General features: G+C 37.9%; 1 protein-coding gene and 2 long non-coding RNA genes across 3 annotated transcripts; 2 read left to right on the forward strand and 1 right to left on the reverse strand.

Annotated features, from left to right (window-relative positions):
* Nucleotides 1–540: 540 nt before the first annotated feature.
* creld2 (cysteine-rich with EGF-like domains 2) lies at nucleotides 541–12,069 on the reverse strand. Its single transcript, XM_048155758.1, has 9 exons — nucleotides 11,597–12,069; nucleotides 10,353–10,435; nucleotides 10,101–10,211; nucleotides 8,163–8,254; nucleotides 6,733–6,909; nucleotides 5,410–5,508; nucleotides 3,311–3,394; nucleotides 2,691–2,786; nucleotides 541–892 (listed from the first exon to the last, which is right to left on the reverse strand). The coding sequence occupies exons 1-9, from the start codon at nucleotides 11,723–11,725 to the stop codon at nucleotides 813–815; spliced, it is 951 nt and encodes a 316-aa protein (XP_048011715.1). The 5' UTR covers nucleotides 11,726–12,069; the 3' UTR covers nucleotides 541–812.
* Nucleotides 12,070–19,019: 6,950 nt separating this feature from the next.
* LOC125244777 lies at nucleotides 19,020–20,763 on the forward strand. Its single transcript, XR_007179380.1, has 3 exons — nucleotides 19,020–19,541; nucleotides 19,635–19,701; nucleotides 19,792–20,763. It is a non-coding gene; the product is annotated as an uncharacterized LOC125244777 (long non-coding RNA).
* Nucleotides 20,764–27,078: 6,315 nt separating this feature from the next.
* On the forward strand, nucleotides 27,079–27,430 carry LOC125244778. Its single transcript, XR_007179381.1, has 3 exons — nucleotides 27,079–27,166; nucleotides 27,260–27,326; nucleotides 27,417–27,430. It is a non-coding gene; the product is annotated as an uncharacterized LOC125244778 (long non-coding RNA).
* The last annotated feature ends 367 nt before the right edge of the window (nucleotides 27,431–27,797 follow it).

Raw genomic sequence — 27,797 nt, forward strand, 5'->3', positions numbered from 1 at the left:
TTTGATAATTTGATTTATCATTTGAGCAGCTGTTTTGAGAGTTTGATTTATAATTTGATCCATTAAAGCATTTAATTTTTCATTTTAATTTTGGTAGGAAAAAACTTCCATACCATACCACAGGGTCAGGTGGATGCTAGTCTCACATAGCCAGACCTTCAGACTGACGTCTGAGGCTGAGACTAGGGGGATGCTGGAGCCTTTGTTTTCCTGCCTTTGGCCCAAGGCACTAGATCAGCTCCAGCACCTTCATAGAGCACAATAAGGTAAATGATCTGCATGACTTTTGTTGAGCCAATATCTATTTCTTAGGCTTCATCATTTTTTGTTATTTTCACTTCATTTTGACTGAAAATCAACCTTCCACATTTTAATGACTACATTAGAGGTTATCAGATCTAATGAACAGAATACACCATTTTTAAGGTTTAAGGAATAGCTCTGTTCACAACCATGTGAACAACATTTCCAATATTTTTAATATAAAAAAGTCTGTGCTTAGTGTTTGTAAATATAACCTCTTTTGACAATTAAAGAAAATTGATGTTTTAGTTTGACTTTATTTCATATTCAAGACAAACAAACAAAATGAAAAACAACATCCAAATCAGCATATAAGTTAAAAAAAAAAAACAGATGTAAATGCATCTTGATTAAATCTTGCTCACTGAGAAGTTTAAGTGCCTTTCAGTTATGATCACTGTAGTTGAAGAGCCAACAGTATCTACTAGTATCTATTGGTGCAGGTACTAGTGGTCCCTAGGCTAATTTGGTGTCCTGGTGGTCGTTTTCTGCATCCAAGCCATGTGACATCAGAGGTCCTCATGATTTTCAGGTGAGTCGCCAGTTTGGACACCCTCAGAATTAAATGCAGGCTCGTCCTTGTTCTCTTCTAAAATGAAAGAGCAAAATTATAGAAGTATGAATTTATGTGTAAAACAACTTAGGAATTTATTCATAGGGTGGATATCTGCCATCTTACTATAACTAGTAATAATTCCAAGCAAGCTTGTAGTATCTGTGTGGTTCCCAGATATTGAAAAAAGGCTGAACATCACTGTAGAAATGTTGAAAACCATAGTGGTGGTACAACCAAATGCCCATGAATATTTATTTGGGTGAATTCAATGCAAGGCAGTACATTCACTTAAACGCTTAACGCACCCAAGATTGTCAGAAATAAAGTACATGTAGCTTACTTATAGTTTACCAAATGCCCTGATCGGTTTTGGTTAAAAATAACCTGATAACAAAGCACTTGGAAAATTATCAGCGATATTATCATACTCATGGGTAATTTATTAAAGTAAGTGTTTAATTATGTCACCATCTACTGCCATTGTATTGAATTTATCCAAAAGTATATCCATTAAATGACCACCTTTTGTATTCTGCAGAAGAAAATCAGATGGGTTTGGAACAACTTCAGGTTAAGTAAATAATATCAGAACTTTAATTTCTGGGTGAACTGTGTAAACAGTGTAAGTACCTATTCACACCAAGAGCAAACATTCACTAAGGATTTGCTCTAAAACCAGTTAAACAAGCACATAATGCTTCCTTCAACCATTACACACTCCTGCTTCCAATTGCTCACATATCTACAAAGCCACGAAAGAGTGTATGGTCCAACTCCGATCATTGCCATTAAAGGTGCCCTAGAATTAAAAATTGAATTTACCTTGGCATAGTTAAATAACAAGAGTTCAATACATGGAAATGACATACAGTGAGTCTCAAACACCGTTGTTTCCTCCTTCTTATATAAATATCATTTGTTTAAAAGACCTTCGAAGAATAGGCGAATCTCAACATAACACCGACTGTTATGTAACAGGCGGGATCATTAATATGTACGGCCCCAATATTTGCACATGCCAGCTCATGTTCAAGGTATTACATTACATTACACAAGGGCAGGACGTCTGGATGTGCACAGCTGAATCATCAGACTAGGTAAGCAAGCAAGGACAATAGCGAAAAATGGCAGATGGAGCAATAATAACTGACATGATCCATGATATCATGATATTTTTAGTGATTTTTGTAAATTGTCTTTCTAAATGTTTCGTTAACATGTTGCTAATGTACTGTTAAATGTGGTTAAAGTTACCATCATTTCTTACTGTATTCACGGAGACAAGACTGTCGTTATTTTCATTTTTTTAAACACTTGCAGTCTGTATAATTCATAAACACAACTTCTTTCTTTATAAATCTCTCCAACAGTGTGTAATGTTAGCTTTAGCCACGGAACACTATCAAACTCATTCAGAATCAAATGTAAACATCCAAATAAATACCATACTTATGCGTTTAGACATGCTGCATGAAGAACACTTTGTAAAGACCCATTTTGAGGGTTATATTAGCTGTGTGAACTTGTTTATGCTGTTTAAGGCAAGCGCGAGCTCCGGGGGCAGGGAGCACGAGAATTTAAAGGGGCCGCAGCCTGAATCGGCGCATATTTAATGATGCCCCAAAATAAGCAGTTAAAAAAAAATGAATAAAAAAAATCTATGGGGTATTTTGAGCTGAAACTTCACAGATACATTCAGGGGACACCTTAGACTTATATCACATCTTTTGAAAAGACGTTCTACGGCATCTTTAAAGTTCTACCATGTGAGACACGCAAACACAGGTAAGGTGTATTACACAATGTTTATGAGCATGAAGATAAGTGATACCCTTGCAGGTGCCTTCTTCATCCTTATAGCCATCAGCACAGGTGAGGCAGCTATCGGCACCAGGTCCTTTGCAACCAGAGCATCCAATATTGCATGCTGGGATATAAAATAACAGTACACTTTATTTTACATTGTCCATGTTACATGTTACATGTACTTAATACAGTAATTTAAGCATAATTACAAGCAACTAACCTAAACCTAACCCTTAACCTACTGTAAGTACACTTAAATAATATTAGTCATTACTCAGTACAAATTTGTTTAATTACACTATAATAACGTGATATCGCACACCCCTAATTCACACTGCACCAACACATGCAGAAGAATGGAAAAAGACACTTTGTCTGATTAGTGTTACCACTGTCACCATCTGTTGCCGTTTGTCGGGTTTTGTTGGATTAGTATGTTACCCCTGTCAGCATTGGTGAGCACTTTCTTTTCATGAGCTAAACATGTTAAATCGACGTTTGTCAGGTCGTGAAATGTCTGAGAAGTGAAGTAATCTGGTGATTGTCTGCGTCTGTCAGCGCAGTGTGAATTTGCCTCAACAAGGACATAAAATAAAGCGTTACTAAAGTAATACAGGCTAGATAATTAACATTACTTCAACAAACCTTTACAGGAGAAAGAACCATCTGTGTTTAGGCAGTATTGGTTATCTTTGCATGGAGCTGAATCTTTGGTGCACTCATTGACGTCTGCAATGGAGAAAATTTGGAAAATGAGGAAAATGCAGGATCAATAAAGGGTAAAGACAAAATATATGAGAATTACACATCACGCATATTAAACATCCAAAAAGTCTTTAAACTGGGCCTCTTACAAGGTTCCAACACAAGAGCAAGGTCACATTTTGGCTCAAAATCAATGGTTCTCATTTACTAAGCTTGCGTGCACACAAATTTGTTTGTGAAATCTGCGTACGAACATTTTCACAAACAAATCATGATTCACCAAAAACATTGACATTACATTTTATTCTAAATTTACGAAAAAAAAAACAAAAAAAAACACATAACCAAAAAACACTTTCTCTGTGCAGCCTTATAATCATGTTAAGTTACAGATGGTACTCAAACTGAATGCAAAAAAAGGTCATTTTTTGTCATCCCGGGTACCGTCGTGGTTTGCAGCGGAAATTCATTTCTGCTCTTGAACGCTAGTGGTGCTATAACCATAGATTTTCACATTATGAAGTGTACGTATCGCAGCTCATTTTCATGAGTAGCAGTCAACTGCACATTGTGGCGATTAAAAAAATACTATCAATAAGATTAGTAAATTGTGTTTACTTTTTCATGGACTGCACTTTAATGCAGTAATAAATTAATTAATTATTAATTCATTAAGAATACCCCGCATTTCTTTTTAAAAATATTTCTTAATAGGACTATGTATTATGTTATTTTCTTCTGAAGAAGAAAGTGTAAAACTCTATAAGTTCAAAAAGCTTATGCTATGTCCTACGCCTTCCCTATTCAACTAACGCAACCCCAGTTTACACTTTCTTCCTAACTTGAATATGGTAGGCGGTCTGGCGGAAGCTAGATATTGTACTTCAGAACTTGTTAAATGTTTTTTTTTTCTTTTTTTCTTGACACAAATGAATCGTTTCGCTTCAGAAGGCCTTTATTAACCCCCAGAGTCATGTGGAGTACACGTTTATGATGGATGGATGTGGACGGAAGCGCTTTCTTCAGCTCATGAACCCTGAACCCTCATGAACCCTGTTCACTGCCATTATAAAGCTCGAATGCATCAGGATATTTATTAATATTTCTCCGATTGGGTTCATCAGAAAGAAGAAAGTCATATACACCTAGGATGGCTTGAGGGTGAGTAAAGCTTTGGCTAATTGTCATTTGAAAGTGAACTAATCCTTTAACAGCAGTGAAAATAGGCTAGTGGACAATGCTGCAACACATTGCGCAACTGTGCTTTAAAGGTCCCGTTCTTCATGATCCCATGTTTCAAACTTTAGTTAGTGTGTAATGTTGTTGTTAGAGTATAAATAAAATCTGTAAAATGTTAAAGCTCAAAGTTCAATGCCAAGCGAGATATTTTATTTAACAGAAGTCGCCTACATCGAACGGCCAGTTTGGACTACATCCCTCTACTTCCTTCTTTAATGACGTCACTAAAACTGTTTTTTGACTAACCTCCGCCCACAGGAACACACAAGAGTTGCGTTTGTAGAGTGTGTTTGTCGCCATGTCGTCGAAACGCTGTTATTTTCATCCTGCAGTCCAATCACCGGGTCTGATTCCAGCTCAGATTGATAGGGTAAAATTAAAGACACGTTTACAATAACACTGAGCGCGTGCATCTCCACGTTATGGTAAGAGGCGTGACCTTTCCGGGCAAGATGCGCTAAACTGCTGTCGAATCACAACACAGGAACCGCTGGCACAATCAGAACTTGTTACGTATTTCTGAAGGAGGGACTTCATAGAACAAGGAAGTCATCAGCCCGTTTTTATGACAGTGGAAACAGCGGTATACAGATAAGTAAATTATGTGAAAAATACTGTGTTTTTTTACACGCGAAACATGAACACATGTTATATTGCACACTATAAACACAATCAAAGCTTCAAAAAACCACGAAAAACGGGACCTTTAAGTGTTCCATGCATTTTCCAGGCATTAAAAAAACAACATAAAATTCCCTTGAACCACAAGTTCACGTTAGCCATGGGAAACTTTTTCTTACCGATGCATGCTCCTTCATGGTCTTCCTCCCAACCATTTCTACATTCTTTACAGTCCTGATTAGTTCCTCCAGTGCAGGTAACACAAGACTCATGACACTCTTAAAAACATAAATTAAATAAACAGAATTACAACTATATAACTGCAAAAAATTACATGCTTCTCAAATATCATCAGCATAAGTCATAAAACTTGCATTGACAAATTTACATCAAAATGGCTTTAGTATGTACCATTTGCTTTAATAACAGCATAAACAATGCACCTATTCTTTGTATTTGATTTTTCAATATTCTAAAACCTTTTACAGATTTTAGATTTTAAAATCCATATTTTCAAGGTGGTCTCAGACTTTTGGACCCCACAGTATATGGACAAACTCCGTTTTACAAATATTATAACTACAGAACTTACAGTGGATATTAAAAGTATACATTTCTCTGTTAAAATAGCTGGTTTGTAAAAATGAAAAAGAAACCTTCGCACTAATCAACAAACTCATGTGAAATAGTCACTTCAGGTCAAGACAGGTATACTCCAAAAATAAAGTCAGTTTTTCCTAGATTTTTCTGACATCTTGTTTACATGCATACACAGACACAGACAGACACACACACACACACACACACACACACACACACACACACGCGCACACACACACGCACGTATAGTTAAGGAACATCACACAACCATAAGTGCCGTTTTCACAAACATCAACAACACTGCAAATGTGACATTGATTTTATACTACAGTTTAAACAAGTAGTCAATATTAAGTGACTTATATTTTTGACACTATATTGTTGGTTCTTGCTCTGTATCACCAACAAACATTGTTCCAAACAAATCCACAGCAGAACAGTTGCCTTCTCTGTGCAACACAGCTGTGTTTTGTTACTGAATGATTCAGTGTTTTTAAACAAATTGGGTGAGTCAGTGATTCAATTACATTTCATTCTTGAATGAAACAGCCACTATGTTTCCTCTGCATTGTAAAGATGGATTTTGATGATACCGATTTAAAAAAGCCCTATTGCATCTGGAACGTTTTTGCGAAGAGTGGGAAATATTATAAATAAATCAAGATGTGCCCATCTGATAGACACCTATATCCAGTGTGCACACTTATGCATATATATTTTTTCTTCTCAGAAATGTGTCACTTTGGGTTTTAGTAGTTCACATTAAAAAGGTGCAAAAGTTCTGATATGATTTATATTAGTTTCATTTTTTTATATCACATAAACCAGCTGTTTTAATAGGTGTATGTATACTTTCCATAGCCACTGTATATGAGGGTAATCAAGTTGTTTATTTTGTGTACCTTTGCACAAGGAGAATGTATCATTCCTAAGTGCACTAAAATATCCATCACTGCAGTCCAGACAAAACTCCCCTTCATATCCCTTATCACAACTGCACTTCCCGTTTCCAGCCCTTGTTCCATCTCCATCACATTTGCCATTACCATGGCACGGTCTGTCAGCTCCTCCAACACAAGCTTAAAATACAAAATAAGATACAATTTTACAAGATAAGTTTTCATAATTAAGATGAGGAACAATAAGGTCTCCAACAACATAAGTGCCTGAATGGTAACTGTTCTAGCTACACAAACTCATTTCCATGCGTTTCAAGAAATTTTGCATGGAAAAAAAACACTGTAATATGGTTGTCTCTTTTCCATCAGCTTATAGCTAGCTACCTGAATCAAGTTTAATGGATTAGAAGATTAGAGATTTAAAGGTTACTCTTTTGTCTCTCTTTGGTACTGAGACTAAAGTAATGCAAGAACATGTGAAAGGGACAGTTCACACAAAAATGAAAACTCTGTCATTAATTACTCAATCTCATGCCATTCCAAATCCGTAAGGCTTCTGTTTATCTTTGGAACACAAACGAAGATCTTTTTGATGAAATCTGAGAGCTTTTTGTCCCTTCATAGACAGCTACACAACTGACACTTTGACGCTTCAAAAAAAAATAAAAAATTAATAAAGAAATCGTAAAACGAATACGAATTGAGCAGTTTACCCTGAATTTTCTGGAGAAATGTAATCACTTTATGTGATGAACAGATTTAATTTAGGATTTTATTCACATATAAACATTGATCAGCGAACATAAACAGAAGCTCTACCGAGCCTGCTTCACATGCGAGAACAAACCTCTTGTGGAAGCTCAAACGGGCTGCGTAACACATGAGAATGAGCATCACTGGTTCTTGCAGAAGCTGAAACATGCTGTGCAACACAAGAACAAATATCATTGGTTCTTGCACACGTCAAGCAAACATGTTTGAGCTTCTGTTTACCACAACTGATGTGCGAGTTGATGAATGTGAATAAAAGCCTAAATTAAATCTGTTCATCATATAAAGTGATCGTGTCTCTTCAGAAAATTGGGATTAAACCGCTCAATTCATTCATATGGATTAGTTTTACGATCGCTTTATGAACTTTTTGAAGCATCGAAGTGTCAGCTGTGTAGCTGTCTATGGAGTGACAGAAAGCTCTAAGATTGCATCAAAAAGATCTTCAGTTGTGTTCTGAAGATAAATGAAACTCTTACGGGTTTGAAACAACATGAGGGTGAGTAATTAATGACAGAATTTTCATTTTTGGGTGAACTATCCCTTTAAGTATGTACAAATTACTGTGCACTTGCAATGTGTTGGCTAAGCATTTGTATTTGCATTTGCATACTTTGGAAATTTTTTTGTGGCCTAACACAGTAATGCTTTAATTCACTTACTGTTACAGTCAGGACCAAATAAACCTTTAGGGCAGCACACTTTGATGGTCTCAATACAAAACCATTTAAACAGATCTGGGTGTTTTGTTTTCCTGCAACAGAAATGCAAACAATTCTTAGACTTCTTTTTTCTTAGATTTCTTAATTAGATTAAATGGATGTTTTCCATAACGAGATAGAAGTCCAAAGTATACATCCATTGTCGGCGTGCCGTACTGTATCGCACAGTGCGCATGACGTAAATTACATCATTAACAGAGTCTGTGCAGACAAGCTTTGTAAAAACAAGGGGACCGTTTTCTTTATCTGGTCTGCCAATCATGATTACACACAATAAGCAGCAGAGGTCTTTATGAGAAAATTTATATTTTGAGGGGTGTTCTGTTTAACCCATCTACCATGTAATACACACACACATTGTATGTATGTATGTATGTATGTATGTATGTATGTATGTATGTATGTGTATATATGTATATGTATGTATGTGTATATATGTATATATATACATACATACATACAATGTGTGTATTACATATATAGCATCGCAGTTTGTTGCATATAGGGAAAAAAGCGACGGCAGTGGGCACGTGAGCATCGGAACTGGAAGGTGGCCTGGTCAGATGAATTACATTTTCTTTTACATCACGTGGATGGCCGGGTGCGTGTACGTCGCTTACCTGGGGAGCACATGGCACCAGGATGCACTATGGGAAGAAGGCAAGCCGGCAGAGGCAGTGTGATGCTTTGGGCAATGTTCTGCTGAGAAAACTTGGGTCCTGTCATCCATGTGGATGTTGCTTTGATACGTACCACCTAACTAAGCATTGTTGCAGACCATGTACACCCTTTCATGGAAAGGGTATTCTCTGGTGGCTGTGGCCTCTTTCAGCAGGATAATGCACCCTGCCACAAAGCAAAAATGGTTCAGGAATGGTTTGAGGAGCACAGCAACGAGTTTGAGGTGTTGACTTGGCCTCCAAATTCCCCAGATCTCAATCCAACCGAGCATCTGTGGGATGTGCTGAACAAACAAGTCAGATCCATGGAGGCCCAACCTCGCAACTTACAGGACTTAAAGGATCTGCTGCTAACATTTTAACACAGCACACCTTCAGGGGTCTAGTGGAGTCCATGCCTCAACGGAGGACCAACACAATATTAGGAATGTGGTCATAATGTTATGCCAGATATATATATATATATATATATATATATATATATATATATATATATATATATATATATATATATATATATATATATATATATATATATATAAAATATGGCATCGTTTTGTTTTGTTGTAAAACAATCACAATGTTAAACTGCCAATAATATAAACCAGTAGGAGATGACAGACAGTTGTCATTCACTGTATTGCATTAATAAAAAGTCAGTTAATATGATTTTATTTTTCTCAAAATTAATTTTAATAGTATTTTTGTATCGTGACTGCAGAGGAAGAAACCTTTATGGCGTAGCCATGCACCCCTAGTAGACTGTCTCATTCAATGCTGAGGAGGACTCAGAAGCCTCAGAAAGAACATGTCAGCCACACAAATGGATTTTTAAATGCAAATAATTTTTTTGCTTGTTTGTTTGTTTCCAAGAAAGAAAAAAAACAATACAGCCATAATTGAAATGCAGGCTCCTAATTTTTGGGTCTGTCCTACAAAATGCTAGACGGCTGCTCACCCTACCCAAGTATATGATGCTGCTTCTTTGTCTTTCAGAGCAGTGGACCAATACTGGAACACAACAGCTATAGTGCGAACAGGTCTGCCTCGCACACAGTCAAATGAAGAACGCTCAGAAAGGCTTGCCTACTCAACAGTGCACGAGACGTAACGGCACGCGGAAAAATGAAGTATACCTCAGCCTTGAGAATGAAGTCTTCAGTTATTATGGCACAAATTCTCCATCTGAGTTCCTGACCTCTTGAACCACCATGTCTCAAAGTGTTCCTCATTTTCCTCCAACATGTGGTTGCACTCAAAACTGCTGCTGTAACACACGCCCTCCAGTATCTCCATCAGCCTAATTTCACTGAGAAAAAAACAAAACAAAAAAAATTCACACATTTTAGAGAATGACTGTAAGCAGTCTATCTTGACAAGTTACAAGTGCATTTTCATTAGCTCATTAGTGCATGCAAGTAAATGTTTTGTTAAATTTTATTTTTCTCACCTCGACTCATATTTGGAGAGTTTTCGCTCTTCCCATGCTGTGTTTCCACCACCAAAATTGTAATTTGCAGTTTTTTCAAGACCCTGTGAAAAATGCATAAGTTAACACTTAACATATCTAAAGAGACCCTAAAACATATTCGGACACTTGCCTCACATTTAACAGGGTTCTCAAGACCTTTTCAAGACCAACTAAAGGAAATTTAAGGAGCAAATTGAAGGGAACACAATACACCAGTATGTTTTCAAAATGTAATGTCTAGGGAGAAAATCATTGAGTTGTATTAGCAACATTTTAGAGTTTGAACATACAACTTCAAAAAGATATCTATTACTTTTGAATTAATTTTACAAAAAAAAAGTAGCTTGAATACCTCTGCTCTCAACCACTAGAATATGGACATAATGCTTACTGTATCTTTTGATCACACTGCAATAAAGTGGTGTTCTTCCACAGCATTTTTTGTTTGTTTTCCAGTGGAATTGTCTAAAGATTCTTAAATCAATATGCATTTACTGGAGATACAAAATGACTGAATATGAAGTCTTGTTTTCTGTAAAATTGATCAAAACAAAGTGAATGTATGCTTAAAACAAGAAACATCTGCCAGCAGGCACAGAAAAATCAACTTAATTCAAAGGGAAACTCATTGACATATTTATGCATAGTTAAGCGTAAAATCACTCAATTTTGTTCAAATTTTCAAGTCTTTATTTTACATTTGCGTCTCAAGTCAAGTCACGTTTATTTATCCCTGATGTCGTTGCGCTTTTTACAATGCAGATTGTGTCAAAGTAGCTTTACAGTGATAGAGGAAACATCATTTTGGCTGTACAGCAGCTCTAGAAGAAAATGGTGTCATTGTCCAGCTTAAGTAAATGCATCAAAGATGCTTCAATATTTGTATTGGAAAACAGGACAAAAGTACTGAAGATGACAATTTTTTGCAATGCATGCAACATTTAATGCCATAATGAATTTAAGACTTTCAGCTCTGATTTAAGACCTTTTTAACGCCATAATTTGTGTAAGGGCTAATTTAAGACCTGCAGAAACCCTTTTTAAACATGTCTGAATGCCACAACAATGAATGTATCATTTCTGATGCTAGAGACTTTCTAAGAACTAACACTTTTCTGAATAGCATATGTATTGTTTTGTCATTTAAAAACTAACACACTTTTTATTTAAAGAAATGTGCCACTTTAAATGTACTATCTTTCTTTAAGATAGAAAATACATACCTTGTCAAAATTGTCGACTATTTGTCTGCATGTTGAGCATAACGCGTTAAAGTCCTTTGTATAGATAAATCCAAGTGGTAGAAACAAAACAACAAACATCAAGTAAAAAATACTATATGAGAGTAACATGGTTTCGTCAAGTGTATTGTCTAGCTCCAATGCTGTGAGGTAAGAAAACACTGTTTTTTCTGGGTTTGTCTCCAGCTAGTTAGGATGCCCTGAATCAACATCTAGTGCCTGAAATTATGACACGTTAAGTATAAAGATGTGTATAATGTCACTTTTACATATCTCCATGCCGCCACACCAGCTAGACATTCAATTCGGATTTCCGCGTCAGCCCTTCGGTAACATTGTGTCTTTATGTAATTGGAGAATTCTCCTGGCCATCAACGTATAAGCCAATGTTATGCCTCCACGCGCAAGTGTATCCGACTGTGTCCAGCAGTGCTACAAACCCCGCCCCTACAAGTTACGCCCCTCCAACAAAACAACCAATACATGGGTTTCAAAGACGTCACTTCCGCTATGCCCGCCGCCATATTTGGGACCGGTCACAGCTGCGCGCCCTGTTAAAGTCTATGGTGACAGCAGCTACAACTACCAGAGGAAGGCCAACAAAATGCTCTCAGAAAGTTCACAACAAGTTTACAATATATCTGGGATATGTGGTGCTGTTAGCCGTTTCAACAGTCGTCAGAACTACAAATTTATTTGATTTATTTGAAAATATTGTGAATTCTAGTTGCTGTGTTTCGGCGTGTTGTTACAGGATGAACAAATTCACGACACCAGCTGACTACATTACTTAGTTCAAGTACATGCGTGCATGATTTTGTGCAAATATAAGTTGTAATTTTACGTCTATCTTGTATAAATATATATGAATTACCCTATATAGGATGTGTCCCGTTGAGTAAATTAACCTTAGCAAAGCGCTTCAGTTTACCGGTGTTCATTCAGCGCGTGTAGCTCAAATAATAATACTGTTATCAAAATGAGATGATTTGAGAAAAAAAATCATGATCCTTATTATTAATCAAACTATGTGTTGATGAAAATAATACTAGAACAATATAAGAGCTAGGTATTAAAAATAATGCATTAATTTTCTAAAAGAAATATTAAAGTTTTAATATTACTGTGTAACGTAAAACATTTTAATGACTTAATCATTGCTGTTTGAGCTGCGCACGCTGAAGCTGAAGAGAATAAAAAAAAAACCATAAACTGAAAGTTAATTAACTCAACGGAACACATCCTATATAAAATAATCCAGATATTAATACAAAATAAAAATAATATTACAACTATTTGCACAAAATCACGTACAGATGAACTTGAAGTAACGTCATTGAAACACCGAAACACAGCAAATAAGCCCAAATAATTCACAACGTTATTTTACAAGTAGCCTATATACGATTATAATATCATGTATAAGAAGAAGACAGTCCCAATCATATTAATGTTGTCTTACTTTTTGAGTGCTCGCGCTGAAGCTATAGATGATCATCAGCTCTGTGGGTTATTTACCTCAACGAAACACATCCTTTATGAGAATAATCAGATATAGCTACTTAATAAAATTATTACAAGTTTTACCTGCACAAAATGACGCGAATGCACAAGTGAAGTTTGAACAAGTTATGTAATCAATGTTTAACTCAGTCGACGCGCTCTTACCACAACAACACGCTGAAACAACAACACAGAGAATTCACAACATTTTATTACAGTCGTGTTTTCGTTATAATGTTATGTAAATTACAGTCCCAGCACAGCAGTTATTAATGTTGTGCATTGCTGTTTGGCTGCCAGTGGTGTGGTCCCTTCTGAATGAAGCCAATAATTCTGCCGATCTAACTCCTTTGGGATCAAATAAATTTGTAGTTCTGACGTCTGTTGAAACGGCTAACAGCACCAGATATCCCAGATATATTGTAAACTTGTTGTGAACCTTCTGAGAGCGTTTCTTTGGCCTTCCTCTGGTAGTTGTAGCTGCTGTCACCATAGACTTTAACAGGGCGCGCAGCTGTGACCGGTCCCAAATATGGCGGCGATAGAATACAGTGACGTCACATGAAACCCATCTATAGGGAATCCCTGATGTCGTCACTAGTACCGCTCTTCTTCTACTTCACTTTCTTCGCTTTTTTTTCTTCTTACTTTCGCCACCTAGCGATAAGATGGTATGACTGTCTAAGACAAGTCTTGAATCAATTAGAATCACTTTACTTATCATAACTTATGCTGTGTCCAAATTCACCTGCTTATACTATGCCCTAAAATATAAAGAATATCAATATAAAGAATACATAGAGAAGAAATAATTCAAAGAAACTGTGGGATATCATGAAATCCATTACAAATATGATTTCTACCAGGAAACCACTGCACAAAATAGATGACATCATGACAATTGATTTGAATAACTTCTACATCAGGTTTGATTAACATGATTTCTCTCTAGACCGGGACAGTGTCATTAATAACATAACAATTGATGAGTGTTTTCCAAAGATAGACATAGTCCCAGGGAAGTCATAAGACTTTTTAAAAGAATAAGTACTAATAAGGCAACAGGCCCTGATGATGTCTCAGCCTTTCTTTTGAATATATGTGCAGAGGAACTTACACCAGCTTGGGTCCCTGTCTTTCAAAGGTCAGTTGACTTTCATACAGTTCCATCTCTCTGGAAAAAGGCAATCTTTACTCCTCTTCCAAAAAAACATGTTCCCCAGGAAAACAATGATTATAGACCAGTAGCCCTATCTTATGCTGTAATGAAGTGTTTGGAAAAGCTTATGGTGTGGAAGCTGAAGTCAAACATTAAGGGACAGCTAGACCCATATCAGTTTGTCTATAAAGACAATTGGTGTACTGATGATGCTAAACTAACCATATTACAATTTATTGTGCAACATCTTGAAAACCCCAAGGCCTGCGCTAGACTGTTATTTGTAGACTTCAGCTCTGCTTTTACTCTGCAGCCACATGTCCTTCTCAGTAAGCTCGGACAAATGTCTGTTAATCCATATATTATTAGGTGGTATCACTCTTTTTTTACCAACAGGACCCAGCAGGTCAGAGTGAACCAGACATTATCTGAGTCTAAAATCATCAATATAGATTTTCCTTAGGGATGTGTGAGTTCTCCCATTTTGTTTACATTATATACGATTGTACAAGCAGTAATTCCAGCACTTTTATTGTAAAGTTTTCTGATGACACTGCTATTTTGGGACTTATGGACATGGATACTGACATTTCTGTTTATAGTTTAGAGGTTAAAAATGTACAGTGGTGCGAGGATCATCATCTCATTGTAAATACTAAGAAAACAGAAATTATTTTCGACCTGGGACATGTGGGGGATCATTCTCCATTACTGGTCCAGAACACTTGTATTACCCAGGTTCATTCTTACAAATACTTGAAGAATGACTGTAATCTGTCTTGGAACATCCATGTGAGTTCTGTATGCACTAGGATCCAACAGAGACTTTACTTCTTGCAAAGACTCAGGGTGTTTGGGGTTGGACAGAGGGTACTGATGTCATTTTATCATGCTGTGACTAAGAGTGTTTTACGTTATGGAATTGTATCTTGGTTGGTAACATATCAGTTTAATTTGAAATCACAAATAAACAGATTGGTTTATACAGCAATGAAAGAGAAGTTTCCCTCCCTCCAAATTCTCTTAGAGAAGGCCATAGAAGGCCAAAACATGCAAAGAAAATTCTAGCGGACCCCTCCCATGTCCTGTACTCCGAATACAAACTACTCCCTAGACACTATAGGGTGCTGGTTAAATACAGAAAAAGATACCTGAATGGGTATAAACGGTCTTTCATTCCTCTATCAGTGAATCTTCTAAATTCAGCATGTAAGGCAGTGTGAAATGAGTAGTAGTGTCTGTATTTGTTTTTGTGTTTGTTATTATATTATAATTGTGTGTTGTTCATGTGGCAGCCTTTTGTCCAAGACAAATTTCCTAAGGGACAAATAAAGGAATCTTGAATCTTGAAAAGAATGCACTGTTTTTGTGAAGAAAAAGTACACACTTTTGAGTGTGTAGCAGAAGAGTAGGCAAGCTTTGGACATACTACTTCGTGATAATTGCGTCTTTTTTTTTTTAAAAATAATGTTCAATAACATAAGAACATTGTCAAGGAATTAGATACAAAATGCATATAATAAAAAACAAGAAAGAAAAAACAAGGATTATACAAAAAACAATAAAAAACAAAAGATGAGATGACAAAGAGACACGACAAGAATGCATACACTACAACTGTGTTGATCCATTAACATTAATATACAGGGAAAGCTTCGTATTTTCTTTACATATTTCTTCATAATAAATCTTAGGGATTTTTTATTATTTATATAAAGAAGAGATTTAAGAAGTGAGATTAATTCACTTTCAAAGTGGGGATAGGATGGAATACCATTTGCAAACTTTTGTTTATGAATTTGCCATATATTGTCTCTATGCAGATGATTTATTATTATGCTTATAGGATCCCTATCATTCACTACAAGAAACCTTCAAAACTATTAATATTTTCTCCCAAATTTCGGTCTACACAATAACTGGGATAAATCAATTATACTACCACTTTCTGAAGATGCCTGGGATCCTACAGCTCATAACACATCTCTCCCATTCCGCACAGGTAACATCACATATCTTGGTATCAACGTTTCCCCCAAGCTGTCCGAGTTCTTAACTACATGATCTCAAACGCTGGACAAACCTTCCACTATCACTTATGGGTCGCATTGCTACAGTTAAAATGAAAACATTACCTCAAATGAATTATTTGTTTTCAATGCTTCCAATAACACCCACAGATAAATGGTTTAAATCACTGGATTCGTTAATTTCCCACTTTTATTGGAAAGACAAAACACCAAAAATATCATTGACAAAATTACAAAAGACAAAACTAGAGGGTGGTTTAGAAGCCCCTAACTTTTTCAGTTTTAATTCTTAGTAACACAATTACAATATCCCCTGCAAACATGCACCTGCGGGGCCCATGCTGGCTTTTTGTGGGCACAGTGGGCTAGGGCCAGCCCACACCAAACCTAAACAGGCCCAGTGTGGGCTTGCCCAGGCAAGGCCCACAGCTTTGGGCTCACTGCGGGCTCTATGTGAGCAGCCCACACTAGCAAACTGCCCACATTAAGCCCATGATGGCCTAGTGTGGGGCAGCCCGTTTGGGCCCAAAGCAACTTTTGTACCTTTGGGCCCATGCAGGTTTTGTGTAGGCAGCTCACTTCCGTTTCCCAGATACGTTTGGCTGTATTTTTATACAGTATTTTCTGTTTTCTTAAATTACATACAAATGTATGTAAAATAACAAAAATAATCTATAATTAATACAATAACAAAACAGATGATAAATTGATCAAATGACTGGCAGTAAAGTAAAATCTCCTTATATAAATAAGCTGAAAACACTGTCACATGACCAGCAGCAACAGAACATTAAATGCTAACAGATCTGTCTAGATCTCAGCATCTTTACTTATTACAATCCAGTTTGACTATTTCTTTCATACAAAACTTTTTGATGTTGATGTTTTATTGAAAATAGTCAATTTTGAAGTCACCGTTATGGAGGTGAGCGTTTGCTTTAGTTGGGCTCTTGACCTTTGACTTTTCAGCATCAGTTGTTCTCTGGCTGCTGTTACTGTGTGTTTTTGAAACACATTTGTTTCAGCAAAAATTGTAAGAGAAATTCTGGTTAGGTGAAGTTGATTACTTATTGAAGAGTCAGTCATCATGCAGTGGTCAGAATCAAAGAGATTTACATTTTACAGAGTATAATTTAGGAAATATTTGAGTGGCAGACACCCCTGCCAGGCACTGACCATTTCTTTTTTAATGATCATTAACCGTTATTTTCATTAATGGTAATTGTGTGGCACCCTGTGCTGCCAGATTTGTTGTTGTAGATTAATAGTGCGGGCCCTGTGTGGGTCCAGTGAGTGATTCCTGGGGGCTAAGTGAGGGCTGCCCGTGCTGGGCCTGCGCTAAGGCTTGTTTGCAGAGTTTAGTTTAATGGATTCACAAAAACAACTATAGTAACTCATGGATAGATATGGAACAAAATCAATGCAACAACACTTCAGTTCCAGATCTTGCTTTACTACCAACTTCAATTAAGAAAATTAATTACTTCAAGAATATTATAATTGTGAGAAAGCTGACAGCTTGGTGGATAGTGAACAAGATTAATAATTCATCACTATCACCATGTACATGCCCCCCAATCTGTCTCAATTCAGACTTTCAACTGTATAATAAACCTATCCTCTTTCAATCTTGCCAACAAAAAGGAATAACTAATCTCCTTCTTTTATTTCAAACAACACACTGGTCCAGAAGTATGGTCTTGGGGGAGAACAGTATCTCCATCAACAAATAAAATCCATAATCAAATCCAGGATCAACTGAGGATGAGATAATGAAAATCACTAATTCTAAATAATTAATATCCAAACTTCATAAAATAAATATCATCAAATACCAATACAGCAATGATTCTACCAATGGCTAAATGGGAAAATGACTTGGCTTTCTACTAGTGATCGACCGATATTGATTTTTTATAACCGATACCGATACCGATTATTTGCATGTTTATGTACCTGATAACCGATATGCAGAACCGATATTTATTTACTGTTATACTTCTGTTTTTGACAATTATTACAACACAAATGAGCTGAACAAACCATTTTATTTATAACAATCACTCCCTCCTTGCATACAAAAAAACCCCGTTATATTTATTAACTAAATAATGGTTATGTAGTAAATCAAATGATTATATAATCTAGGGTGTTTAAACGAGATAATCTTGTCAAAAATTTCATGCAGTGGCCGTGCTTGAGGCTTCCTGATCATCAACCCATTCAGGTGCTGAGCAATATGAACGAATTTTTTCCGAGACTATATAAAGTTAAACAGCACTTGTCAGTTGGCATTTTATGATCTAAATTTAATCTAACGTTAAATCATGAAATGCCAACTGATAAAGTGCTGTTTGACTATAACTTAATCAACCGCGATCGCGCATGGAGATAATAAATAATTAATTTCCACAAAGCTGTAGGCTATAGACAAATCCGGCGAAACACGGAAGTAAAGCAGAGCCGCCATTACTGCGTGCCTTGCTGCCAAGGAAGTAGCAGAAGTAGCGTGTTGGTCCCGTAGGCTGTAGCAGATGTTAGCTATATAGTTTTTTTAGTACGTATGCTGTCCAGTGATGCCGGGAAGAGCGTGTTGTGTGGTTGGTTGTTTTAACAACAGCACAAAACTACAGGCCTGGAATAAAACCATTTGTGTAATCCACGAACCTTTGTTGCACATTGACTGCCCATGTTTACGGTCATACGGATTGCACAGAGTTCCTGGTCGAGCGGAGGACCAAGATGTGCGTCAAAAGTGGATGAAACACATAAACCGAGATGGCTCATCACATGCCAGATGATTAATAAAATAATCTTGAATACCTGTAAGAACATGTATTTTATTGCTACAACTGGTTTGCCGTAACAGCCAAAAAAATAAAAAATGGTCGGTAGGTCGTAAAAAATGTTAAAAAAAAAAAATAAAAAATTTAATTGCATCACAATAAGTGAATTGTGATTGTCAAAACATTTTAGTAACTAAGCTGAATTTTATTAGGTTTAGTGACGTTACAATGTTTACATGGTAGGCTACAATTTCTGGTAAGCTATATGTGGCAGGTGACAGTGAGGGAGTAAAGTACGAATTGAGGGGTGTGGCTAGCTATGTATAAAGATTGGTGGTAGGAACGAGAACGGTAGGTGCGTTTGTTTCCAGCCGGCGGAAATAGATCGACACTCTTACTGTTTGTTTGCGAGAGGTTCGCGTGTGGATTTTCTTGGATCTCGGAGATGGGTAGGAGTCTATTGAATTCATTAAAGTGTTTTAATATGTGGTGTTTGTTTTTTTAGGAAGTATAATAAAGGTGTTTTAATGCATGTATTTCAGCTCTATGGAGCCCATTGATTCATATGCAAGAGGTTTGCATGTGCTGTCTTTTGGATCTTTGACATAGGTATGAGATTGTTTGAAGCACTAAAACATTTTAATAAGTTGTGTTTGTTTTGATATGAATAATAAAGGTATTTTTATGTGTGTGTTTCAGCTCTATGGAGCCCAATTGTTGCTCTTGTTGTATTTGAGTTTTTTTTTTTTTTTTGGTTTGAATGTGTTGGTTTGGATATATTGTCTAGTCCGCCCAGGTATTTAGATCGGTAATTGGGCTGGAAGATGTGGTTATGGCCCTTTGGGCGGACTAGTTTTATTTGTTTCTTTTTTTTGTAATTTGTTTGTTTCCCCCATTGTTTGTATACTTTACAAGGACACTAGTCGAGTGTTGGAGCAGAGTTGAGCTATTTTTGCATGTAATTCACTTTGATGAATTGTGTGAATCACAAGGTTTCTTTTTATGAATTTATGTACAGGTTTTTTGTGTGATTTTTCTTTTGTTATTTTTGTGTGGTTTGATGCTCAACTCTTGCTTGGTTACCTCCATATATAGGGTGTCCTGTATAATAACTTTGTAAAGCCATCAATAAATCTTGGGGATTTATTTAAACGAACCTGAGTTGTGTTGATGTTTATGTAAAGGTGACCCTTGTTACATTTTGGCGTAGTCGCAAATTTTTTCCCCCAAGATTATTGGTGGTAAAGTATTATAATTGTGAGTGGGGGAATATTTTTTTTTTTGTTTGTTTTTTTTCAACAAGAGCAACATTGGGCTGTTGTGTTTGTATAGCAGACAAGTTCCAGCGCCATGTCTTTGGAAGGAGCTGTAGGAGATACCATGGATCTGGAGCAACGTTCACAAGGAGTTTATTCACCAACTGCCCCATCTGGGCCTTCGAGTAGTAGCATGGACAATGTAGGTTCAGCTGCAACTGCAGTGGAGAGAGAGGGACAAGTGGTGTTTATTCAACAAACTGAGAAGGTACCAAAGTTTTCAGGGAATTTGGATAGGTCTGATTCTCTTACCTTAGAAGAATGGATTGAATTGGTAGAGATTCATATTCAAACAAAACCTACTGAAAAGGAAAAAGCTCTGTGGGTGTATAATCATTTGGAGGGTGCTGCCCAAATAGAGGTGAAATATCTACCAAGGGAAGAAAAAGAATGTGTAAATGCTATATTTAGAGTGTTAAGAGAAATTTATGGGTGTTCACATTCACAACAAGAAGGAGAGTCTCTGTTGGATTATTCTCATGCTTTAATGACTTTAATGGATCAAATTGTAAAGTCAAATGAATTGGCTCAGGTTAAATCTCAAAGAGATCTCCGTGACCAGTTTTGTGACGGGGTTAGAGATCTCAATCTGGGTGTGAGGTTAAGAGATCAAGTACGTTCACATCCTAACTGGACAATTCGTGATGTACGTAGGGAAGCTGTTCAATGGATGGCACAATGTGAAGGGCGTTCTTTTACACAAAAACAAAATGATTCCTTGTATTCTTCTAATGAGGCTCAAGTTAAGGTGCTTAGTGAGCCCAAAAGTGTTAATCAGTCAGAATATTCAGAACTTAGAGCCCTTATTGAAGCGCAACAGAGTCAATTGGACTCATTGGTGAAGGCTTTGAGCCCTTTGAGTACTGGAGTAAATGTTCCTGCTTCACTTCCAACTTTTAGAAGTAAAAAAAAGGCTGAAAGTGAGTTGAGATGCTTTCGTTGTGATCAGTTGGGACACATTGCACGCTATTGTTTAGCTCCTCCACGCCCCAGACCTGCACAGCCAGAGAAGGAGACTGTAACTCAGTCGGAAAACTAGAACCCGCCAGTGTGCAGAGCCACACATTGGTAGGGGTACCTTCAGGCTCTAATGTAGGTATGGCATCTACACTTGTAAGTAATTGTCCAGTGATAGAAGTAAAGTTTGGGGATGTCATAGTTTCATCATTATTGGATACAGGCTCAATGGTCACTACTATAACCGAGAGTTGTTATAACAAATATTTTGCTCATCTTGAAAATGTTCCATTACGTGATTGCTCATGGTTAGACCTTAGAGCAGGAAATGGTTTAGAATTGCCCTATGTGGGCTACTTAGAGCTGGATATTACAGTTCTTGGTAATTGTATGCCATCTATGGGCATCCTGGTAGTGAAGGATCCTAGGGACCCCCAAATGCAGTTGAAAAAATATATAACCCCTGGGGTATTAGGTATGAATGTTATTAAAGGGTTTTATCAAGAGTTGTTTCAACAGCATGGGTCTAGTTTGTTTGATATTCCTTCTGTGCAGGATTCAGCTCCAGGATGGAGACAAGCTTTAAGACATTGCCAGGTTGAGGAAGCTATGTTGAACTCACTGGAAGCCTATAAGGTAAAGGTACGGGGTGGGGCTCCAGTTTGTGTGACCGCAGGTGCTTTAACATTTGTTCCAGTTACTTGTCCTAAGGTTCCCTCACAAGAACAATTTCAATTTTTAGTTGAACCATTAGATTTTGAGGAGGGCAGCTTGCCAGAGGGGTTGTTGGTATCTCCGGCTATTATTTCGTCTGAGAGAGGAGTTGCTTATCTACCCGTAACCAATGTCAGTTATTCTGATGTTTGGTTGACTCCACGTAGGGTTATAGCAACCGTCAGTGTGGCTAAGGTAGCCGTTGAACAGGGCCCACAAGCTGAGCCTTCTGTGAAGTTTAGTGGTAATGAACGCATGACTTATGTTACTACTCAGCAAGCTGAACATGTTTGGGAAGAGGGCATAAATTTTCCATCTTTTGAGGGTTTAGATGAGGGGGAACAGTTGAAGGCTAAAGCTTTATTAATAAAGTATCATTCTTTGTTCGCCAAGACTGCTTTGGATGTTGGGTGTACAAATTTGATAACTCATGAGATCCCTCTTTTGGATGAAACTCCAGTCCGCCAGCCCTATCGTCGTATTCCCCCTTCACAATATGAGGTAGTGAGAGCTCACATTAAACAATTGTTGGATAGCCAAATAATTAGGGAAAGTAGTAGCCCCTATTCTTCTCCAATTGTTCTAGTACAGAAAAAGGATGGGGGACTTCGAATGTGTGTGGATTACCGGCAGTTAAATTCAAAAACTAGAAAAGATGCTTTTCCATTGCCTCGGATTGAAGAATCCTTGGATGGTCTTGCTGGGGCAAAATGGTTTTCGACACTTGACTTAGCCAGTGGTTATAGTCAGGTTGAGGTTGCTGAAAAGGATAGGGCTAAGACAGCTTTTTGCACCCCATTTGGGTTATTTGAATTTAATAGAATGCCATTTGGGTTGTGCAATGCTCCTAGCACTTTTCAGCGCCTGATGGAGCGAATATTTGGAGATTGCCAGTATCAATCAGTTTTGTTGTACTTGGATGACTTAATCGTTTTTTCTTCTTCTGTTCAACAGCATTTAGAAAGGTTGGAGGAGGTGTTTTCCCGTCTTCAGAAACAGAGGTTGAAGATTAAACTGTCTAAGTGTCACTTTTTTCAGACTCAGGTTAGGTACCTTGGGCATGTTGTCTCGACGGAAGGGGTTGCTACAGACCCAGATAAGGTTGCAGCAGTACGAGATTGGAGAACTCCAAGTAATTTGGCAGAGTTAAGATCTTTTCTTGGATTTGCCAGTTACTATCGTAGGTTTATTGCAGGTTTTGCGCAAATGGCAGCACCACTGCATCGGGTGGTGGCTCAGTTAAATGTAGCAGGAAAAAGAGGTAAGACTCCAAGGAAGCTTCTTGCGTCATATTGGGATGTGGAGTGTGGTAATTCTTTTTTTCAGTTGAAACAAGCTTTGATTTCAGCTCCAGTTTTGGCTTATGCTGATTTCCAGAGGCCGTTTGTCTTAGAAATAGATGCCAGCCATTCAGGTCTTGAAGCGGTTTTGTCACAAGAGCATGAAGGCAAGTTACGACCCGTTGCGTTTGCTAGTAGGGGGCTTAGGTCATCTGAGAAAAACATGCAGAACTATAGCTCTATGAAGCTGGAGTTCCTTGCCCTTAAGTGGGCAGTCTCCGAAAAGTTCAGGGAATATTTGTTAGGTACATCTTGTACTGTGTATACGGACAATAACCCATTGCGATATTTGGATACAGCCAAACTTGGTGCTGTGGAGCAGAGGTGGGCAGCCCAGTTGGCTGCATTTAATTTGACTTTGAAGTATCGCCCAGGGTCTCGTAATGGCAATGCTGATGCGTTGTCCCGCCAGTATATGGAGCCACAGTTAACTGAAGCTTCCAGGGTAGGAAGTAATGTGGGGAGCATGCCTTTGTGTGTTCAGTCTGAGATTGTCACCCTTCCAGGTTGTTCAGGGGTGGATCTTGCGTTGCTGCAGAAGCAGGATCCAGTTATTGGGCCTTTCTTGGTTCATTGGAAGGAAGGTAAATTTCCGGGTCCAAAGGATCGAGCTAAGTTTGGTATAGGCACTAAGGAGCTTATTCGGCAGTGGGAGAGGCTTAAGGAGAAAGACGCTGTATTGTATCGTTGCATTTTTGCTCCAGACGGAGGTAAGGAGATTTTTCAGTTGGTTCTACCTCAGTGTTTGCAGCGGAATGTGCTTTCCAGTCTTCATGACAACCACGGACATCAAGGCGTGGAACGTACGTTACAGTTGGTACGATCTTGCTGTTATTGGCCATTTATGGCAAAAGATATAGAAAAGTGGTGTCATGAGTGTGGAAGGTGCATTGTGGCTAAGGCCGCACAACCTAAGGTTAGGCCCTTTATGGGTAGTATTCAGGCCAGTCGTCCACATGAGGTAGTGGCAATAGATTTTACCATACTAGAGCCAGCCTCGGATGGTAGAGAAAATGTATTGGTATTAACCGATGTTTTCTCTAAATATACTCAAGCTATCCCCACAAAGGACCAGCGAGCTAGTACAGTAGCAGAGGTGTTGGTGAAACACTGGTTTAATTTGTTTGGTCCTCCTAATAGGATACATTCAGATCAGGGGAGAAATTTTGAGAGCAGCCTGATACAACAGCTCTGTAAGCTTTATAATATACAGAAGACTCGTAGAACCCCATACCATCCAGAGGGAAATGGACAGTACGAACGATTTAACCGTACACTACATGACTTGTTGCGTACTCTCTCCCCTGACCAGAAGAGGCGTTGGCCACGGTACCTTGCCCAGTTAGTTTTTGCCTATAATACGACAGTTCATCAGTCAACTGGTAGGACCCCTTATTATTTGATGTTTGGGCGAGAACCTCGTTTGCCTATTGATTTCATGCTAGGTGTTGAGCCAGGGGAGGAAGGGGAGAGTTCTGTAGAAGAATGGGTGAAAGAGCACCAGGAGTTATTGGAGGGGGCTTATGATCATGTGAGGCGGCGGTTGGAGTCAAGGAGGCAACTCCGAAATCAGAGTCAAGAGTCTAAAGTTACAGATACGGGTATTGAGGAAGGTGTCCTAGTTTATACCCGTAATCATGCTGTGAAGGGTCGTAATAAGATTCAGGATATGTGGGACTCTACTTTGTATAGAGTAGTGCAGCAGCCTAAGGAATGGGGGGCCCCTTACTCTATTGTTCCAGTAAGTCAGGATGGCCCAGTACGGCAGGTACATAGAACTGAGCTTAGAAGTGCACCGATGGCTACATGTGGAGTTGATGAGATACCTGGGGCTGATGTACAGGGTGAAGTTGTAGAAGGGGAGGAGGTAGAAATTTATCCTTTGGGATCATTGTGTGCTGAGTCCCCTGAGGACATTGCCCCTGTCTCTGAAAACTTGGGATCTTCAGTGGAGGATGATCAAGATGAGGTGAATGAAACCAATTGGGGTTCTCGGTTAGTAGAAGGTCCCCGGAGATCCTCTAGAAGGACAGCCGGTCAACATTTCAATCCCTACCATTTACCAAGGTCCGAAGTAAAAAATGACCGTGTAAGAACTTAAGTTATTTTTTTTACATCGTCGGGACGCCGATGCATTTGGGGGGGGTGGAATGTGGCAGGTGACAGTGAGGGAGTAAAGTACGAATTGAGGGGTGTGGCTAGCTATGTATAAAGATTGGTGGTAGGTAGTGTTGTCAAAAGAACCGGTACTTCGGTACCAAGTCGGTACTGAAATTTTGAAAATGTGACGATACCCGCATTTCTGTAGTACCGGTAGTACCGAGATTCCGGGTATATTCGGTACCCACTGATAAGGCTGTTGGCAGCATTTACTTGAATATGACACGAGTGAAGCACAAAGCTTTTTTACAAAAGAAATAATAGGTTAGCAATTAAATGTGACATCGCAGCCATGGAAACATATTGGTTCATGCCGAATGACAGAGTTACGTGAGTCCATAAATTTAAGCTTTGTATTCTGTTTTGCGAATCGCGATCTGGTCTCCTGCTTAGCAGAGAATTTAACAATATTCCATTAGTTATTCGACATGGAATCTCTGTTTCTTTTCCCAAATCTTCACTCACGCAGGGGATTATAAACATTCCTTTCGTTCGCATTTAGGCCTATTATGGGCTATTCGCATTCTTTACTGTGGTAAAGTAGAAAAACACCGTAGGACAGAAACCTTTTTGCTTGCACGTCAGTTTCTATTTAACAGAGTTTGTGCTTGTTATTAGACTTTATAAGATGCGTCAAGTTTATTTGTATAGCGCGTTTCACACACGCCGGTGATTTTTACTTTCGCTTTCTCTGGCAGCGCTAAATCCAACATAGCCTGAATGTCTTGCCCCTGCGGAGGATAAAACTCGCTCTTCAGACCTTTTACAACAAGTGTCAGTTGTTTGTAACATCAGGAGATAACATGAAGATATTATTAAAGAGAAATGGTCTCTTTCCTGCTCGTGTCCTCATCCCTCTCAAAGCGCAGAGCAGTAGGCTATATCAAAGACTATAATAACGGGACATTGGCTATATGACGCATCTTTGTGTGGAAATAAAAAACGAATGTTTTTTAAAATAATATTTAACTTTCTTATTATTTAGGTTACCATTATTTACCTATATTTATTTCATAGATTTACAGGCTAGTATATTGTTTCACTGACGGAATAGCTAAAATAAACACGCACGTTTGTTACCCCTGTTGAAAAAACGAGCATATGCTGGTAAGGTAGGTTTTGAAGCTGGTATGCTGGTCCTATGCTGGTCCAGGACCAGTTTAGGACCAGCATGGACCAGCACTTGACCAGCATACACCAGCTCAAACCAGCATATGCTCGTTTTTTCAACAGTACAAAATGGATGTTTGAGCATTTATTTATTTATTTTACATTTCAAAATTTATTTCATTGAGGCAGCCTACACAAACATACACACAGGCTCCAAATCATATTTAATGTTTTTAAAATTGGCTATATAGTAAAATAGTTCCAACAGATTTTGCTGTGGTACCGAAATTGGTACCGAGAATCGTAAAATTGTAATGGTATCGGTACCGACTACTGGAATTTTGCTACCGTGACAACACTAGTGGTAGGAACGAGAACGGTAGGTGCGTTTGTTTCCAGCCGGCAGAAATAGATCGACACTCTTACTGTTTGTTTGCGAGAGGTTCGCGTGTGGATTTTCTTGGATCTCGGAGATGGGTAGGAGTCTATTGAATTCATTAAAGTGTTTTAATATGTGGTGTTTGTTTTTTTAGGAAGTATAATAAAGGTGTTTTAATGCATGTATTTCAGCTCTATGGAGCCCATTGGTTCATATGCAAGAGGTTTGCATGTACTGTCTTTTGGATCTTTGACATAGGTATGAGATTGTTTGAAGCACTAAAACATTTTAATAAGTTGTGTTTGTTTTGATATAAATAATAAAGGTATTTTTATGTGTGTGTTTCAGCTCTATGGAGCCCAAATGTTGCTCTTGTTGTATTTGAGTTTGTTTATTTTTTTTGGTTTGAATGTGTTGGTTTGGATATATTGTCTAGTCCGCCCAGGTATTTAGATCGGTAATTGGGCTGGAAGATGTGGTTATGGCCCTTTGGGCGGACTAGTTTTATTTGTTTCTTTTTTTTTGTAATTTGTTTGTTTCCCCCATTGTTTGTATACTTTACAAGGACACTAGTCGAGTGTTGGAGCAGAGTTGAGCTATTTTTGCATGTAATTCACTTTGATGAATTGTGTGAATCACAAGGTTTCTTTTTATGAATTTATGTACAGGTTTTTTGTGTGATTTTTCTTTTGTTATTTTTGTGTGGTTTGATGCTCAACTCTTGCTTGG

Source organism: Megalobrama amblycephala, linkage group LG14, assembly GCF_018812025.1.
Source record: "Megalobrama amblycephala isolate DHTTF-2021 linkage group LG14, ASM1881202v1, whole genome shotgun sequence".
Classification (NCBI taxonomy): Eukaryota; Metazoa; Chordata; class Actinopteri; order Cypriniformes; family Xenocyprididae; genus Megalobrama; species Megalobrama amblycephala.